This window comes from Euprymna scolopes, chromosome 35, assembly GCF_053919585.1.
Source record: "Euprymna scolopes isolate OS-2025 chromosome 35, ASM5391958v1, whole genome shotgun sequence".
NCBI lineage: Eukaryota > Metazoa > Mollusca > Cephalopoda > Sepiida > Sepiolidae > Euprymna > Euprymna scolopes.
Genome location: NC_136516.1, coordinates 75,092,045 through 75,111,006, shown reverse-complemented (window position 1 = coordinate 75,111,006; position 18,962 = coordinate 75,092,045). Strand labels below are relative to the sequence as shown.

The following is an 18,962-nucleotide window of genomic DNA, read 5'->3' as shown; positions in this document are numbered from 1 at the left end:
TCGACCGTTAACTATAACTGCAGCTTTATGAAAATCTGTAATCTTGGAATCATCTAAGTGCAATGACTGCAATGCACATAAATATGTGCTCACTGCTCAAGTTACTCGTCTATATAATTTTGATTGAAAGATAATTAGGAAACATTATCGCTTTTATTAATTAGCCATTGTCATATTGTATTCGTCAATATTTATTCAAATAAACACATACGCAGAACTCTGAGTTTTGTGTTTGAATTAAATTTCCTAGATTAAAAGAGATTTTCTTTGTCTTTATAATGAAAACAATACAATCGCAAATAAAAATAAGTTTGTAGATACTTTACAGTCTTTTCTATAAGAGTTCTTCGAAGGGGAGATAACTCTCCGCCTTTTTACGCAGATTCTACGTTTATCCAGATGATTCTAGTAGTCACACAGACATCAACATGGCCCATTTCTGATGGAATTTCCCCACTGTTGTGTCAATTTGATGAATTTTTTTTTTTTTTTTTGCAATGTAATCCAAACATTATCCAAAATATTTTTCTTCAAAAATGTTTTTCTTAGTTTTAATTTCGCATAACGAATTTGTGTACAAACTTCAAACATGTTAAGTTAGACACAAGGTCAGTGTGTGAACTTAACCATCGCCCTTAAGGGGGAGGGGGGGGTCTCTGTGAATAAGTGCAAAATTAGTCATAATCAGCCCTGTTTGGATTCCTCGACAAGAACACTTCAGGAAAGCGGCCATAAACCAAGCCTTCTATCGAAGAAGGAGGTAATGTCTGTAAGAATTGCTTCATGAGAACTGATCCTACACTTTTATCTTGACCTGAAGGTTAAGTTGTACTGAAATTAGTAGTAATAATATGAAAAGTTAAACCTAATTTAACATAAAGAATCTATTTGTAATAAGGTCACATTGACCTTTTACAGACCGAAATCACTAATTTCTGTGTAAGAGAGAAGTGGCCATCCGTGACCCGTTGAGTCACAATTACTATAGAGTACCAGTTTGAAATATTTATTTACACAAATTATAAAAATACATAATGAACAAATTAGGCACAAAGCCATTACAAAAGTATGGGGACAATGGGTGTTGTTGGTCATCCTTAGTCTAAAATACTTAAAATTGTCTATCCTACTCTTTACTAGAAATATCTCAGTCACCATTATACCACATTCACTCCAGAGGCTGTCCTACTTAAGACAAACCGACATTTGAGAAAGTTTTATTAAATTATTTACAGTAATAATTTCATTGATTACAAGTTTGATTTAATTCGAAGTTTCATAAAAGGTGATATGTATGTCAAGAAATACTTCTTGCATAACTAAAAATAATGCTGTATTACTTTAGTATCCTTATGGAAAATATAGACGTAAAGAGTCCTATTTATTTTGCTGTCTAGTTTGCATACTTGTTTGCGGTGTGTATGAACACATTATGTAAATTAGCTGAAAAGAAAGAGTCACTCTTTTCTCAAAATGTTAAGAGATATTAAGAAATATTAGAGTGACTGAATCAACATAGACACACACACACACATATATATAAGAGAGAGAGAGAGAGAGAGAGAACTTATTCAGTTAATTATAAACTAGGGTTAATTAGAAGAATTAAAACAAAAGTTTTTCCAACGTAACTCCATCCCAGGACTAAATTGTGTTGTTTGAAAGTTAAGTATGCATATCTTTATAAATTTGAATGTACAAGATTCACTAGTAAACTAATTAACCAATCATTATGAAGTTTGGAACATAGCTTCTAGGCTAAGGAACTGCAATGTGGGCTATATTTAGTTTTATCTAAAGTGGAAAAAAAAAAAAAAAACGAGTTGAAGTCTTTTGTGAAAAATCAGATACCACTAATCTTTATAAAATTGTAACCATAGATATTAGACATTAATTAATAAATATTTCCTGAATTGCAGGGGTTTTTTTTTTGTAATACTAGCAGGGAAACCAGAGGTTATCCGGGATTGAATGAGGATCAACAAATGTTCTACCTTCTCATACTTATTGTCATTGAAATCGCCCATTTTTCAATCAAATCAATTGATTGCCTGCGGTAACCAGAGAGGCATCATGTATACTGGGGGAAAATTTTACATGGCTTCCCGTAGTGACTTAATCCATAACACATTGCAGTCTACATCGCACTGTAGAGAACCTACAGTTGATTTTATAAATTATTTTTTATATAATGGCTTGAATCAAAGTTTAAAATGCAAAAGTCAAGTATTATGATTTAATTGCGCTCTAAAGAGAAACATTTATTTCATGCACGCTCTTATCTTATCAAAGAACATACTGTTGATTTTATATGCTGGGGCTTTCTGCTTGTGCTGTGATAAAATTTCTCGAATGTAATTGTGATGTTAGGCTGTATACAGTGTTAACTTTGGTCAAAGTCAGTCTTCCTTCTTTAATCAGATTTTTTCGATTATCGATTTTTAATACTTATCGGAGGCCTTTTGATACAAAACCTATCTAAGAACACTCCCAGACACATCAAGTACATTTGTGTGAAATAAAAAAAATAAAAAAATCGTCCCAGTTGTTTCGGAGTCCATAGAGAATGAACACACACAAGTGCTTTTTGTATATAAGTAGAGATGTTAAAGAATTTTTAGGATGCATAATGTGGGCACAACCTCCCATTTGAAAATTCAAATATTTCAGATTTGCATTAAATTTCATTCATTAGTATGAGACATCGATTAAGAAGGAATCTATGAATTTCAATTTCTTGTTAAGACGTCTTCAATTTTAGACATTTTCTAGAATCAAAATCATGCAATGGATTTTGATTAAAATTGGATTAAGGCTACTAGACATAAGGTTTGATCACGTTATATCATGATTTTAATCTTTGTAAAAAGGCATAAACGTTGAAAGAATGAATTAGAGTTCTTGGATTAGTAGATGTAAAACAGTCAAAGTAGCAAGTTCATACGGGGGGGGGGGAAGACAAAGGAAAACCTGGGAGAAAATGATAATAATAGATTAGAGAGAAAGAAGGACAAGTAAAAACCTGGCCAGAGATAGGTTAGTTTAAAAGTTGGTTTCTAAAAGCTGTCCAATGTCAGTAAGTAAAACGCCTATTAAAATGATGATGATGATGATGATAATCAGCAACAATAATTTGTAAGAAATTCTGGCAAATTCCAATACGGCCAGATTAATTAACAGACATTTTGAATTCTGCTGTTTGGCGTCGGGTCAAACGTCGGACAATGAGACTGACCTACATCCATGTCTGATAATAGATTTCAGGTGCCTGCTACCAGAACAAGTTAATAATAGCATTTCTGTTTAGTAGAAATCCTGTTATTCCACAAATCATTTAGATTAATATCCGGTGCTTGTTTACAAAGGTAATATTTTAAACCAACGCATTTCGGGTGAAAACATTACATACTTACGTATCATGGCAAAATTATAAATTCCCCAAATTATGAAAAATTATCTGTTAGATGATGTGCTAGAAGTAAAATATATAAAAAAAATTAGCTGCAATTATGTTCCCAGATATCGTATTAAAAGATAATGGATTCTTAATCTAATTCAAGAGTTATCTCCCTTGATTGTTATACTGAATTGGTTGCACAATTCTTCCACATTAAAACACAGAAAACTTTATTCTATAGATTGTATTTTTAGTTGTAATTATTTATGTACTGGATCATCGTTTTGCAATTTATACTAATTTTGTCATGACACGCAAGTACGTAATAATGTTTTCACCTGAAATGCGTAAATGTAAACAAAAACCTAATATCCTTATTGCTAAGGAAGATACAGTCGTTGGTTTTAACCCTAATTTTTTTCAGTCTCTTCAGAGACCATCTTCAGGGTCAGCTTGAACGGACTACATATTTTGACATGAACATATACGACCCCCCCCCCCGAAAAAAAATAAGAAATAATACCTGGGAGGATGATCTCACGACAACAGAACAGATATTACACTACCCCCTCTTCTGAATTGAGCATCGAAAATACTCTAGTCTGAAATAGTAAACTCAATTAAGCATTAAAAGTTTTGGCTAAAATCTCCATTATTAATAGAAGTAATAGTATAGTTCTGGCTTCAGTTGGACGAATGCTATAATAGAAGATTCTACTCACACTAGCAGCAGCATCTATGTTTAACATGTCAGGTAGACAAGTTCTTTACGCGCATATATTAATTTGCATATAAGGAGAATAGGGGCTATGAGAAGGACGAATTGGAGAGGACAGGGATCAGGTTTTTGACACCCATAAAGAGCAAAAACGTTGAGAGTGCCGTTTGATTTGATTTTAAGAGTTTGTATTAATTGTGACGTTGATGAGAAGGATTTTTGACACTTTTCTTTTTCTTTTACAGATACCAAATGAAAAAGATACGCCTGAAGAAGGTTGGAGATTACATCGGCCTAAACGTTGCAGTAGTAAGACTGTACACTAAAGCATTTAATGAGGTTAATAAAATGGAATATATGAGATGCCTTTAATAAGTTTCCAGACTTTTTTTGTATGGGCACTTTTATTGATAGTACACACATGAAACTATAGTTCCCTTTGAAGTAATCTTCTCCGGCTGTAATGTACTTGTTGTACCGTTCCAACAACTTCTGGAAAGCCTCATGGAAGTCCTCTTGTATGAGAATGTCAATGACCCTCATCACAGTCTCTTTCATTTCTTCAATTGTCTCATAACGACAGATTCCAAAATTTTCTTTGAGTTTAGGGAATAATCAAAAGTCACAGGGAGCAAGGTCTGGGTTATAGGAAGAGTGAGGAACTGTCTTGATACGCATCTTGGTCAAATAATCTGTGACAAAGATGGAGTTGTGAATTAGAATATTCACGCAAATCTTCCACATCTTCAGTTCTTCGCAAATAATTGTGCGTACAGTTCCCACACTGACATCAAACTGTGCACTTATTGTCTCTATAAACACACGATGGTCCTTATCCATGAAGTTCTTTATCAACTCTGGTGTTCTGACTTACTTTCTCCTCCCACACCTCTCATCGTCCATCACAGACTTGAATCTCTTATGCCACTCAAAAACTGATGTGTGATTCATGGAAGATGGCCCAAAAGCAGTCTGAAGCATTCCATATGTTTCGGTAGCATTTTTTCCAAGTTTAAAAACAGAATTTTATTGCATATCAAGCAGTCTTCTAAAGTTTCTTCACGTTCAGATTGCAGTTTTGAAATTCAGCAGCTTTTTAGTAGGGTGTATTCCAATTTCTGTTGTAGTTGTTTATTTGGACCTGAAAGCATAAAAATGGGTCAGTCATCTCATAAGATGCACAGCAATAACATACTGAATTTTCAAGAGTCTGTGACCATTTTAAATGCTTGGACAAAAAATGTCTGGAAACTTATTGAAGGCCCTTGTAGATTTCTTATAAAGAAAGAAAAAGAAATAAAACTTATCCTTTTCTTTCCCTCAAGTGAAATAATTACACCTTGCTGACATTTATCAAACTTCTGAAGATCACCTTTATTCCCCTTCTTCATACACCCCAGGGCTAAAAAAAAAAAGATGAGGATAAGGGGTCACCAAACAAAGAATTAATATATAATCATGTATCATCACATATTTGGAAGGTATGAAAGTATGAAACAATAGATGACCCTTAACATCTAAAATGAATTGATATAAAGTAACCCCCCCCCCCACTCTGTCAACTAAAATGTTGCAATTCAGGTCAGGTCAAAGTTGGATTAGATCTCAAGGGGAGGGGAAGAAAGAGGTATGCCTGAAGAAAAATACTGACCTATCATATCAAGGATTGAACTATCTTCATAATTAAGAGGTCAGAAAACGGTCATATTCTGGTAATGTCTTTACAATCATATCTCATTGAAAAAGATTTTTTTTTTTTAATTAGAGGGGAGGGGGCACTACAATAATCATAAACTCAGTATAGATTGTATTTCCAGAAAACACAAGTGGAATAGATAACCAACCGAACTAATATACATCAATTTGATTGAAATATTAAATGGCTATTCAGAAAATTGAAGAAAAAAAAAACATCATTCAGCAAACTATTATTTACTGATATTTGCCTGAATGAAAACATACTGCCAAAATACACACACATAAAGTCTATATATTTTGAAGATGTGATTGAGATAAGCTGAAAATTTTTTACTAAAAGAAAATAAAAAATAGAATTTGATGTAAACGATCGTAAAACACAGGAGAGTTCAATAGGGAAGTAATTTTCCATTCAAATTAAACGAAGATGGCAGCAAATTTTCACTTGCTAAGAGGATTAAAGTTTTTTTGTTTTTTTTAATAATTCAGTAAATTTTCGACTGCATAATTTGGAAGCTACCATTGTAACTTATTAGAATTGACAAAAAAATCAGTTGAAACCATTGTTTTTTTATCTGAAAACTCCATTTATTGACTACAAAATCTCGTCCCAATAATGTAGAAGCACCATTTTTTTAGGGGGAAGGGAGAGAGGTACTGCAATAATTATAAACTCTAAAAATCCATTTTTATAAGAAATAGAACAAATAATCGATGCAACTTACATACTGACTGAAATACTAAATGTCTATTCAGAGTGAAAAAAAGTCTCGATAAGTAAGAAGCAAAAAAACAAAAAAAAAACTTATTTAATAACAAATTCAAAATATTATTATAGTAAGCCAATTCAACGAGATTTAAAAAAAAACAACAATAAAAAAACATTTATTTGTTTATAAATAAATAAATAAGTACTTTTCCACATCATCAGGACATTTTTTTTTTTTATTTCATCTTATTTATCCCTTGTGGCATGATGCCACTAAGAAAAACAATTTGTAAACAAATAAATACAAATTAAACAAATAAATGCTTGTTTATTTAAAAAAAAAAAAATCTACATTTAATTGGCTTAATAAACTTACTTTTTGAATTTGCACATAAACAAGGCTTTTATCGCGGAGAAAACATATCTTTATATTATTTAATAACATTTGCCTGAATGAAAATACGTAAATACACACACATACAACACCATCCTCGAGAGTCTTCAGTCTCTCTGTACACGAGTTTGTCAGGACAACCTGATATGAAAACACTTTACCCTACAAGTCAACCCTGACCACATATTCAAAATAACAATATTAAAGCCCAAATAAGATCTTCGATGCAACTTTATTACGACACGCACAACGAATGGTGCAACTTCTCATAGTGATATTACTTCAAGTAACACCATTTAACTGGGTACTCTACCAGACCAAATAAATTCTTGTTCTGAATTCTGTAAGACCAAGAAACCAAAAGAAAGATATGACCTAACATTGTTAACTGATCATTTTGGGAGGAAAATTGATGTTTCTTTATTTCTTTACTGACTGAAAGTTTGAGAGGTAGAAGAGAGCCTTGACTGAAGACTCGGATATCTATGCACTTTATATAGAAATCAAGTGTTACTCCTAAGGAGGAACCCCATGATTTATGAGAACTTATATTCTCGATGTGGTTTGTTCTTTGCTAATGGAGTTGTTAGTAGGTTCATAGCTAGAGGTAATTAGGACTCCCTGAACTGATGATTCCGGAAAGGATGAAACACAAGTGCCTGTAGATATTAAAAATATTTATAGTAATACACACACACACACACACACACACACACACACACACACACACACACACACACACACACACAGAAGGAAGGCATTTTTAATAACAAGTAAAAAAATTAATATGGAGTAAAAACTAGATCTGATATCCAGAACATGTTTTTTTTTGTTTTGTTTTTTGTAGGGAGGTGGTGTTTGCTCAATACTGTTGGGGTGCCATGATATAGAATACTGTTATTTATCTTTATTTTTTTTTAATCTCCAAAAGATTTTCATGATAAACAACTAATGATATCCCTACAATAATATTAGGACTAGTGTGAATTTTTGGAAGCAAACTAATGCAATGACTGCAAGAGAAATTAACTTACAAACAATGCAGTTTTCCAATGAAAGACTTAAGCACACATACAACACCGAGATGAAAATAAAGAATTAAAAAACATAAATAAATTCTGATCAAAGTTTTCTCCAAATATTGCAGACACATGATCTCGTGAATCAAATTAATGAAACAGATAAAAATTACATAAACAACAACAACAAAATAAATAAAATAGCTGATAAAATTGGATGAATTTTCAGTAAATTGTCTGCAAAGAAAATATTTTAAATAACATTAATCAGACTAGTATTGTTAGAATACTAATGGGACCCATGGAAATTCCATGTTGCTTCCTATATTAATCTTTTACTATTCTCAACCTCAGTAAAAACAAAATGAGAAAAGTAGATGCAGTAATTTTAGTTCTCATCTGATCATTTTCCGCTTGAAAGGTTGGTCAATGTTGACTCCTGTTTGCATTGATTGCTAAAATTTATGATTTCATTAAAATCATGAATTATGCTCAATCAGCTTTTCAGTTTAAAGTTTTGGAAGTGATTTATATTTTTTTGTTGAATATATTGAGAGAAAGCAGGATAAATAAAAGAAAACCTGGCCAGAAATAGGTTAGTTTGAAAGACAATTTCTAAAAGCATGTAAAACTGACGTTAAACCGCCAAATATAATAGATTGGTGCTGTTACTGTTAGATTTTTTGATGCAATTTAACCAAAGCCATGACAGTATTTCTCATTAGGTGAACTTGCATTTAGTGTTTATCACTGAAAAGCTTTTATCTTTTTGTAAAGATGGCGTCCATGTTGGTGTTAAGAAAAGTTTTTTGATTCATTGTTTCGCATATTAATGAGAATCTGATTATTTCTATTTGCTTCATTTTAATTCAGTCGAAGTCCTCAAAAATCAAGATGCCCATACTTCGGGGCTAATACTTGATCTCTATATGAGATACATAGATATTTGAATATTCCTTTAAAGTTCTCCTTTACATCTCAAACACTGAGTTAGAAAAGAAGTTGAGAACATAGTTTTCCTCTCCCCAATTAACCATTTTCATATGTTGTAGCAGATCTTTCTCGTGATCTTTTAGTCTTATTGGAATCCAGGACAAGAATTCATCTAGTCTAGTGGAGTCTCCAGCTTCATGCAGTTACATGAAGCAACATCATTTGAAGAAGGGGCACCATTCCTCGTAAAAGCCAGTGTGGGTTAGCCATACTGAGGAGACCTTATTTGGATCACGAATACTACATGATTTTGAATATTTAGTCAGGGTTTACTTGTACGGAAAAGTATCCTCATGCAGGTTGTTTTGACAAACATCTGTACATTTATTCATTTAGTCTATAAGAAACATCAATTGGATAAGGTTTACCATTCCTCGTATAAGCCAATAAGGGGATATTACTTGGGTTGCGAATATTATGTCATTTTTAAATATTTAGTCATAGTTTACTAGTGCAGGGAAGTACCCTCATTTCAGATTGTCCTTACAAACCCCTGCATATAGAGATCTTAGACACTTGAGGATTCAGTGTCTAGTAGGCATTCAAGTTCTCTCCACTTGATGAATGCCTGGGCAAATTAGACATAACATTACATCGAATGTATGAAAAGATACTGGAATCTTAAGATCTCCACCATTCCAGTAATTATGGGAACAACTGGTTTCATGGAAAAGAATTTCCAAAACTACCCAGCAAATATACCTGGTGAACCAAGTGCAAGAAAGATACAAACAATTACACTTAAAAAGACGGTTAGAATCTTTAAAAGATCTCTCGATTGGAATGTAGGAGATAATGGGTGAATGTCTGGCATCAGAAACATAATTTTGCTTTCATGTTCGATTTCAGAAATTCTAAAGTCTTGAAAAGTGTGTGTTGAAATATCTTTTTAGAAGACAATTTATTAAAATCAAATTTTTAATTGTGTGACCATCAAAATTTAAAATAAAGAAACTGAAGCACTAAAAAATAAAAACAAAAAAATAAATAAAAAAAAAATTAAAAAAAAAAAGACTATTGCATTATAAGAAATAGCGACAAGAAACAAAAAAAAAAATTCAAAGATATGACAACAACGAAAAACCAAAGTTAAAAAAAGACACTTATTGAATAAATACTAACACCTAACATTAATTTTTTTTCTTTAGTTTTTTTTTTTTTTTATTCTTACCAGAATCCAAAGAGTCAGGAGGCTCTACACAATTGTCAGCAAGAAAGAAAAAGAAAGAAAGAAAAACACACGTTTAGCAAATCAAGTTATATTTTAGTTTATATTTTTATCAAATATAAAACAGACAAATCCAAAACTTAAAAATGAATAAAATTAAAAATATTTTTTTTTATTGAAGAAAAGAATCATAAACACAACACACGTAGATTTCTTGTTGATTTTTTAAACGATAATACGGTTGATTAGCGTCTTCATCTTAAAGATCTTTAAAAAAAAAATCGCTCATATTTTTGGACGTAAACAAATATTTATTTATTATTTTTATTTTACTTATAAAACTGTTTTATAAGTAAAATAAAAAAAATAATAATACACACACACATATATATATATATAAAAAAAAATAAAAAATGGCATGTTAAATTTCAATGATCAAGTCTTTATTCATTTATCTTGGTGAAATTCAAGCAATTCAGTCTAACTGGACAATTGTTTCGCGCACAAGTAAACAATCAGGAATAAATCTGTCATTTACAAAATCTTTCATTCATTCATTTGAAAAGTATTTAAAAAAATATTTAAAAAACAGTATTTAGGTGCCATCAGCTAGAATCGAACCTGAAACTAGCATTCAAAGCATATAAACCGATTAAAAATTAAAAATATACTAAGATGAATGTACAAAATGGATAACGATTTTTTTCAATTATAAACCGATTAAAAATTAAAAATATACTAAGATGAATGTACAAAATGGATAACGATTTTTTCAATTTTGACTAATTTTTTAACCTTTAAATACAATTTTAACCGGCTAAATATCCATAAAAAAAACGGCATGTAAAAAAAAAAAAAAAAAAAAAAAACAAAGCAAAAAAAACAAACAAACAAAAAAACAATGATTTAAGGCTCCTAGCACGGCTCTGCAATTTTTAGTTTAAGAGGAGATAGCTTGAAAATATGGAGACCGACGGACAGACAGACAGACAATAATCGTTTATATATTAGATAATGTTACGGTTTCAATGATTTATGTGGTATAATTCCTGCAGTTAATATAAAGATAAAGTGACAGAAGATAAAATAAATGAAAACTTAAAAATTCTAACAAATCAGAAACTAATTTGTATTCAAATCATTTAGGTTAAAAGCATAACAGAGTAAATGTGAACTGACGCTAAAGAATAATAATATGTACTAGCGGGACCTGTGGAAATTCCACAGCGGACTCTTTCATATGTAATATATTGATGTTGACATTCTGTAGATGCTCAACGTAAATGGAGACGCTCTGATATTATTGTACCTATTTACTATGCCTCCCCACGGGACAGAGTTAGACACCAGGGTCGTTTTTTAACGTGGAGAAAAGGTACAAAAATAAAAAATTGTCTCAGTCGTGAAGGACTGATCCTCCACTGAAAGAGAACAAGAAATGGAAGTGCAGCATCTGAAGAACAGATACTACACTTTGATCTTGTCCCGGCAAAAGTATTTATCTAAGCTAGCACGAATGCCCGGCATAGCCCGGTTGTAAAATATGCTTAATATATTTTAATTTATGCAGATTTCGTATATATTATTATAGATTCAATTTTCTATCGATTCTTATATAAAGTTGTGATTTCAAAAATAAAAAAAAATATATCCATATGACTTGGGTGCATCAGCTTGAATCGAAACCGAAACTAAAACTTTTGAATAATTTTTGGTAAAATTATTTATTACAAGAAATTGAAGGTCATAACAATTAAACGACAGTCACTCGGAAGAAAAAAGATGTAAGTGTGACACACAAAATCACACACACATACTATTAATATATAGATGAAAGGGAATATTTATTTTGTTGTTGCCATACAGCATTCACCCTGCAATATTCATTTTTGGTGCACTTTTGGTCAGGAAGCCAGTATCTTCAGACAGCCTGATCTAGTAGCACCAGATTCCCTAACAGGTATTACCACTCTGTGCCAAAGTGGACCTGGGAGCAATTCCACATTCCTCACAACCATTAAATGAGACGTCATCACTGGATGTCTTTTAAAGTCACACACAGGACCAAGGAAATATTTAACCGAACAAAGTGCTCAATTAAGAAAATTACCAAAATAAGAGTAAAATATTGTTACAGAAGATCAGAAAAATATTGGTACGATCGGTTTTAAATCCAAAACAAAGTGGACCAATATTTGGTTACCTATGTCCGACTCTCTTCAGCCTCTGTTAGTTGGACCAGATATTGTTCCCCTTTGTTTTGGATTTGAAACCTATGGTACCAAAGTTTTTCTGATCTTCTGTAACACACACATACCCATATATGGTACTTGTGCAGAATTTGAATCAGATGTTACGGACTGTCTGTTCGGCTTTACTCAGAACATGACGTCATGCGCTTGCGTTTGACTGTAATCTGACATAAGACGCTGATCAGCCAATCAATGTGGCGGCAAAGGAGCAGACGATTTTTGGGGAAAATATTGGAAGAAAAAAAATCATTAAATTAAGTAAACAACACACCCTCAAACGGTCGTTACTAATAACTTTATACAAGATGAACATCTCCATCTTGGATCAACAGTCAGTTGCAGACGCCAAGAGCTTCTCGACAGTTATCTTTTCGAGTTTATGTGGAGATAGAAATTTGGTAATGATCCTTTTGTCTCTTAAACCATATATTGGAAAGCTACCCGGTTGGTTTAGTAAAGTTTCTTCCACATCCACTGTCTCTTCTCACCCCACTTTGACATTGTCTGATGTGGCCATAGAAAAGTCTACCTAATCCTAAGGGAATATCCTGGCTGTCTTAATTTAATTAAAAATTTCAAAAACTACCTGGCAAACATACCCAGTGAACCAAGTGTAAGAGAGATTAAAAAATTGCACTTAAAAGGACAGTTAGAATCTTAAGAAGATCTCTTAATTGGAATATACGAGATAGCGGGTAAATGTCTGGCATCTGCTAAGATGTCCCACCTTCAGCTTGAACAAACTGATAAGAAAATTGAATCATATATATATGATAGTGAAGTGATAATTAAAGTTACATTAGAACTTTATTACATTATCATGTCAATAAACATGAGGGTGATTACAATAACTGAAAGGGAAATGAGGGAGGAATGTAACTTTAATTATCTCTCTTTTCTTATGAATGGTTCCTCTTAATTTGGTAGAGCTTCCTCTATCCATACAGGTTAGCCCTTTCCGAAAAAATCTATTGTTTTAAGTTATATATATATGTGTGTGTGTGTGTGTGTGTGTGTGTGTGTGTGTGTATTAGTAAGAACAGAACTGTAAAGTAGAAATTTACAAATAGTTTTTATTATTCGGCAGAATACTCAAAAACTGGTGTGTTAGGTAATCGTTAATCCGCAGAGTTTCAAAGAATGCTCATTCTTCTCATCAGAGGAAAAATTGTTAGCAAAATAATCAGATAAAAATGCTAATATTTAGCGTTTTTATGTATTTGCTGGTGACTGCATAAGATTAACTTAAAAGCTTTGAGTTTTAGTCATAAAATAAAACAAAAAAACAAACAAAAAAGCGTAATATAAATATTGAAAACAGTTCATGCGAAGAATTTATTCAGAAATATTTTGAGAAGAAAGTCAGGAAAGACGAGTAATATATATATATATATATATATATATATATATATATATATATATATATTGAAAAAAAAGAAGAAAGAAAGAACATTTCTTTTAACCTTTTTCCTAATTTTCTATTTTATTTTATTTATCAGTATAAAATTAATAACTTCGTAACTAGATTCAGATGTAGTCAAGTGAAGCAGAAATTAATTTACCTGCCATAAAATCTACCTTAAAACATGAAAGAAAAGACTTTTATTGGTATGGACATTTTTAAAAGTTTGTATTTTCATCGACCAAGAGTTGAGGAAATTTTCACGTTCTCTCCCTTCAAATACCATGTCTCAATATCACTTCTCAAATAATCCTGTCTTGCCTTTTTTCAAACGGTGGGGGGGGGGTCACGTGACTAGAAATCCTAGAAAGTATACTTGTAAGACAAAAATGGTAAAACTGCAAAGAGAAATAAAACAAAAGGGACCTGGTTGACCTCTTCGATGGCTGCATTCTGGAACCGAATCAAGCCTTCTTGAAGCATCTAAATCTATTTTTAGTAACATAAGATACTTAATTAGTAGCACCAGAAGGATTTTGCTTCTTTGACCCAAATATCTTAAACTGCCTGGTCCAGCACACACACACACATCAATGTCTTTTATGTTTTTTTATGCACTTATTTAAGAAGAATTGTTGTTAAGAGAGGGGCTAGCACATATGTAAAAACACAGAATTGTTTACTTTCCACCAGCTTAAGAGTGTCTGGCAATTCTCAGACATGCCATAATAGTACATTTGTTGGCAAGTGTTCTTTGATCTATTCCCTGCTTCCTTTGTTCCAGCTCATTTGATTCATTAGTCTAGTGGTCTCGATCAATTCATTATTTTGATTCCTCATACAGCTTCCTATTTCAGTAGTTTCGTTCCAAGAACTGCAAGGTTGTGGAACTCTCTTCCTTCTCACTGTTTTCCTCCTACCTACAGCCTTGGTCTTTTCAAAACTAAGGTCAATAAGCATCTTCTGTCTTTGCGATAATCATTTTTTTATTCTTGTTAGCTCCTTACATTAAGCGGCTTCATAGCTCGTCTGGAGCGATTTCCATAAATAAAAAAAAAAAAATAACCTCAAAGACAAAATTTACAATATGATGGTAAAGCCAGCTATTTGAGGGGGGGGGGCCCGTAAGAAATAAACTGCGTTCAACATGAGGAAAGTTACAGAGATGTCTGAGGGATTAGTCACATTATTCATGAGCCACCAAGGTTTGCCTTTTATTTGGAATCAGAGAGAAAAATAAGGAGTGGCAGACCAAGAAACACCTGGCGCCATTGACTGGAGGAAGGCATGAAAAGAACTATCCACAAATACGGTTTGAGAAACTTTCCAAGAATCAGAATGCAGGGAAAACCTTGGTTTGTAATCTATCTCTAAAGTTGGGTGACACAGTTTAATGATTGAAATATCAAGATAGTCTAGCAGAAAAATTCTTGACACATGATATATTATTCACACATGAGTTGTTTAATAGAGTGTTTGCTTTATGGCAGATCTGTCCTTTTTTAATCAATAATGCCAAAGTAGAATTATAAAAAATATATAAAAAAAAACAAGTGATTTAGTCTGTCCCTTTTACAGCATATCGACCTATTTGCAGGTTATGTAATGCTGAAATGACAAACAGAAGTTTCTATTTTCTCAATAGTTGAAGGAGGAACTTTTAAATAAGCATGGATTGCCAAGGTAAACATATTATAGAGAATGCATGAGATGTATAAAGTAAATTACAACTCTGCATTTTCTATGAATTATGATAAGTGGGAGTATATTTACCTTTCCCAACGATATATCAAATTATTATAGTCATAGATGAAAACGACATTTAAAAGAAGAAAAAAAAAGAAAAGAAAACTGAAAATATTTTTTTTTTCTTCCTCATATATAACAAGGAAGAAATTTAGAAAATGAGGTCTAATGATTTAATAGAAGTTAAACCATTAACATCAATTGATAATGGTTTTCTATATTCCATTGAAATTTCTTGGTCGACCACTCTCAAGGGGAGTAGAAAGTGGACCTTGTGTTTACTTTTGGCAGCCTTGTATCTCTTGCTTCCCTTATTTTGTTCTTTAGTCCTCACATTTTATCAACAATATTCCTAACAAAGAGGAATAATTGCTGTTTTCTGGCTTGAAATCTTTCCATCTAACACTTTGGACAGTTTTTGACCTTAAAGTAGTAGATTTTTATTTTAATTTTTCTAGCTCCTTACATAAAGTGACTTTATGCCTTGTCTGGGGTAATTTCTATAAAAAAAAAAAAAAAAAAATGAACAATCAGCACTCATGAATGAGTATCTCGACTGGTACAAACAAGACCTGCTCAAACTGTGCAAGTTAGTGTAAACACATCATCAAAGTCTTGAAACCAATGTCAAAGGATAGAACTAAGTGGGATGCATCTGCCTAGCTTGTAGCTCAAATCACGAGACAAAGGCTAAATTTTGAATACCATACTATACGTGTGTGAATCATTTTTTGTACTCAAAAAAATGAAGAGTTCATTCTCCATTTGGTAAATAATTCAAGGGAGATAACTTGAATATAGTTCAAGGGAAGCAAATCTGAATATACTGCCCCCCAAAAAGATCTTATTTATAGTTCATGACAAATGTCCATCAGGCCAATTACGGATTAAAAGAGTAATCTACCATTTTTACTGATTTTTCAGTTGTAATGAAGGTATGTAAAAAGAACCCAAATCCATATATGTTATATTACGTATAACAATTTGTAATTAAAAAAATTGTAATTAAAAAAAATACAGCGAATAATTCTATTTCTTTTTCTTCCTCATATACAACATAAAGTGGTCCTAACAGTTTAATACAAACTAGCAGGACCTGTACAAATTCCACAGGGAAGTCATTCATATCTAATATATTCATGTTAGTATTCTGTAGATGTTCAGTGTAGATCAGGGGTTCTCAACTGGGGTCCACATGGACCCTAGGGGTCCATGGAATATTTCTGGGGGTCCACAGGCAAAACATAACAAAATTGGGGTCCACAAAAATTTATATATATTTTAAAAGCCAAAAGCAATGTGGAAAGGACCCGAATCATGAGAGTAAAGAAAAGAAAAACAAACAAACAAGTAGACGGGTATGTTCAAGTAGAGAAATGTCTAACTGTTTATTCATCTATCATTCCTCACCTCGTTGTATAATTATTTTACAACAAAGTTGTGGTTATGTCCGGCGTATATAAAGTCCGTTGGTGGTATGGAACTTTGATTAATTTCGGGAGAAAAACACCCCCCCTTTTCAAAAAGAAAACAAAAGTATATTCAAGTATACCATGAGTTCTTTCAGCCATAATAGAAACCAAAACTTGAAGAATTCTTGATAAAATTATTTATAAAAAAAAAAATAGATGACTTAAATGGCATCAGCTATAAATCAAAACTGAAAACAAAACTTATGAAGAATTCTAGGTAAAATTATTTATCACAAGAAATGAAAGTACATAACAATTAAACGACCCAGATGTAAGCGTGACATAGAAAATAACACTCAATCTATCGTATTATTATATAGATTAAACCATTAAAAAACATCAATTGATAATTTGCATTATTTTGATACTTTGCACTACTATTCTCATCTGAGGTGTTATTTTCACAACATTTTGGCTGATGAAACCTTCGACCTCCGGAATCTGCATGGTATTTCAAATGAAACTCCGTATTTAATCCACAATGGCAGCATGCTCTAATTCTATCAGCAATGATTGGGTAAAAGTTCTAAGTAATTTGCATATGTATTTTTGAGCGTTTTCTCTGAACTGAGGATTTAAACTTAAAACCTCCTGAAGTGTAACTTTTACAATTGAATTTTCCCAAGTACTCTATTCACTATGCCTTAGGAAATGAAAAATCAGTATTCATGAAAGAACAAGAAAAAGCTACTGTAAAAAAAAAGAAAAGAACTTAAGAATTTCTTGTAGGTTTTATTAACAAAACATGTATAAAGGAGGGTTTGCTGGCTATATACATTTGATTAAACAACCATGTTAAACGCAAAGTTGTGTTGAAAAGAAAGAGTACCGGATGGCCAACTGAGAAAATAATAAGTCCCACCCAAAACTACATTTGACCAGTTTTATCTCGGATCTTAATCCGACAAATCCAAGGCGATCTTTAAATCACTCTGCACAAATGTGAAGAAAAGTGTACATAATTTCTGACACTGGCAACTGGAATATTTTGGCAAGCATACACAAATATTAACAGCATGTAGTAGTGGCTTCCTTCAGTCTTGACAGACTATGGATACCCACTGTAAGGGATTTTTGCGCAATCTCCAACCACACCTCTCCTGAGTCGACATTATTAAATACCAGTGGCAAGTAAAGGTTCAGGATGACTGGAAACAATGCTGAGATAAGCGGAAAGTACATACACTGCCTAGAATTCCCACTCATCTGGTACTAGCCAGGCTCAATGTTGCTTAACTTTGGTGATCTGACGAGAACCGGTGTGTCAATGTGATTATGCTGTATATTAACAGAATGTGCTTGCAAGATAATATGTAACACAAACACACACATTAACACAAATGCATGCAAAAATCCAATTTTTTTTTCCTGTTGATATGTTACCAATTCCTTCCTCTATGAAGACTAGAAGGATATGTGACTAATCGTCCCTATTTACTTGCCTTCCTATGACAGCAATGTTAGGCATAAGGCTGGTTTTTAATGAAGAGAAAAATCAAACTTTAAAAAAAAGAAAAGAAAATCAAACTTTAAAAAAAAAAAGAAAAAAAAGAGGTGCAGTCTGGATTGGAACCAAAATAAAACATCTGTCCACGAGAATGTGTATAACAAAGTCCGAGTAGCCTTACTATGTAAAGTGAGCTGTGATTGTGCAAGCATAGTACATTTGTCAAGGCCAGAACAGGATGAGAAGGAGAAAGCAAAGTGGGTTTGGTAGGTGTGTCTAGAGAGAACAGTTCCAGGAGAAAGAGACAAAGCATACCTATGATCAACAAAAAGGAAAGATAACTCTCGTTTGACGCCCTCTGGTAGTGTGTGCGTATGTGTGTGGGGGGAGTGTAAGTGTATTCAGGAAGGGAGGTAATGATACAGTTCCCTCTACAAATTTACCTCTTTTTCTATCGCTTCATTGACTTTTTGTTGATATCTAAATGTTAAAAATATTGATTTTGTTTTAAAAAAATCTTAAAGCTGACCAGAACAGTTAAGAGATT

The 18,962-nt window shown here is 32.4% G+C and overlaps 1 protein-coding gene across 4 annotated transcripts in view; it reads right to left on the bottom strand.

Moving 5' to 3' along the window:
• The window catches only part of LOC145259940 (N-chimaerin-like), a 423,244-nt gene that overhangs the window by 209,034 nt on the left and 195,248 nt on the right, over window positions 1–18,962 (bottom strand). For 2 of the 4 annotated variants that reach the window (XM_080117905.1, XM_080117907.1), the window contains exon 2: window positions 10,100–10,123. The exons of the other annotated variants lie outside the window; for them this stretch is intronic. In XM_080117905.1, the coding sequence (XP_079974031.1) occupies window positions 10,100–10,123 (24 nt within the window). The remainder of the gene's footprint in view (window positions 1–10,099; window positions 10,124–18,962) is intronic. 4 annotated transcript variants of the gene reach the window in all.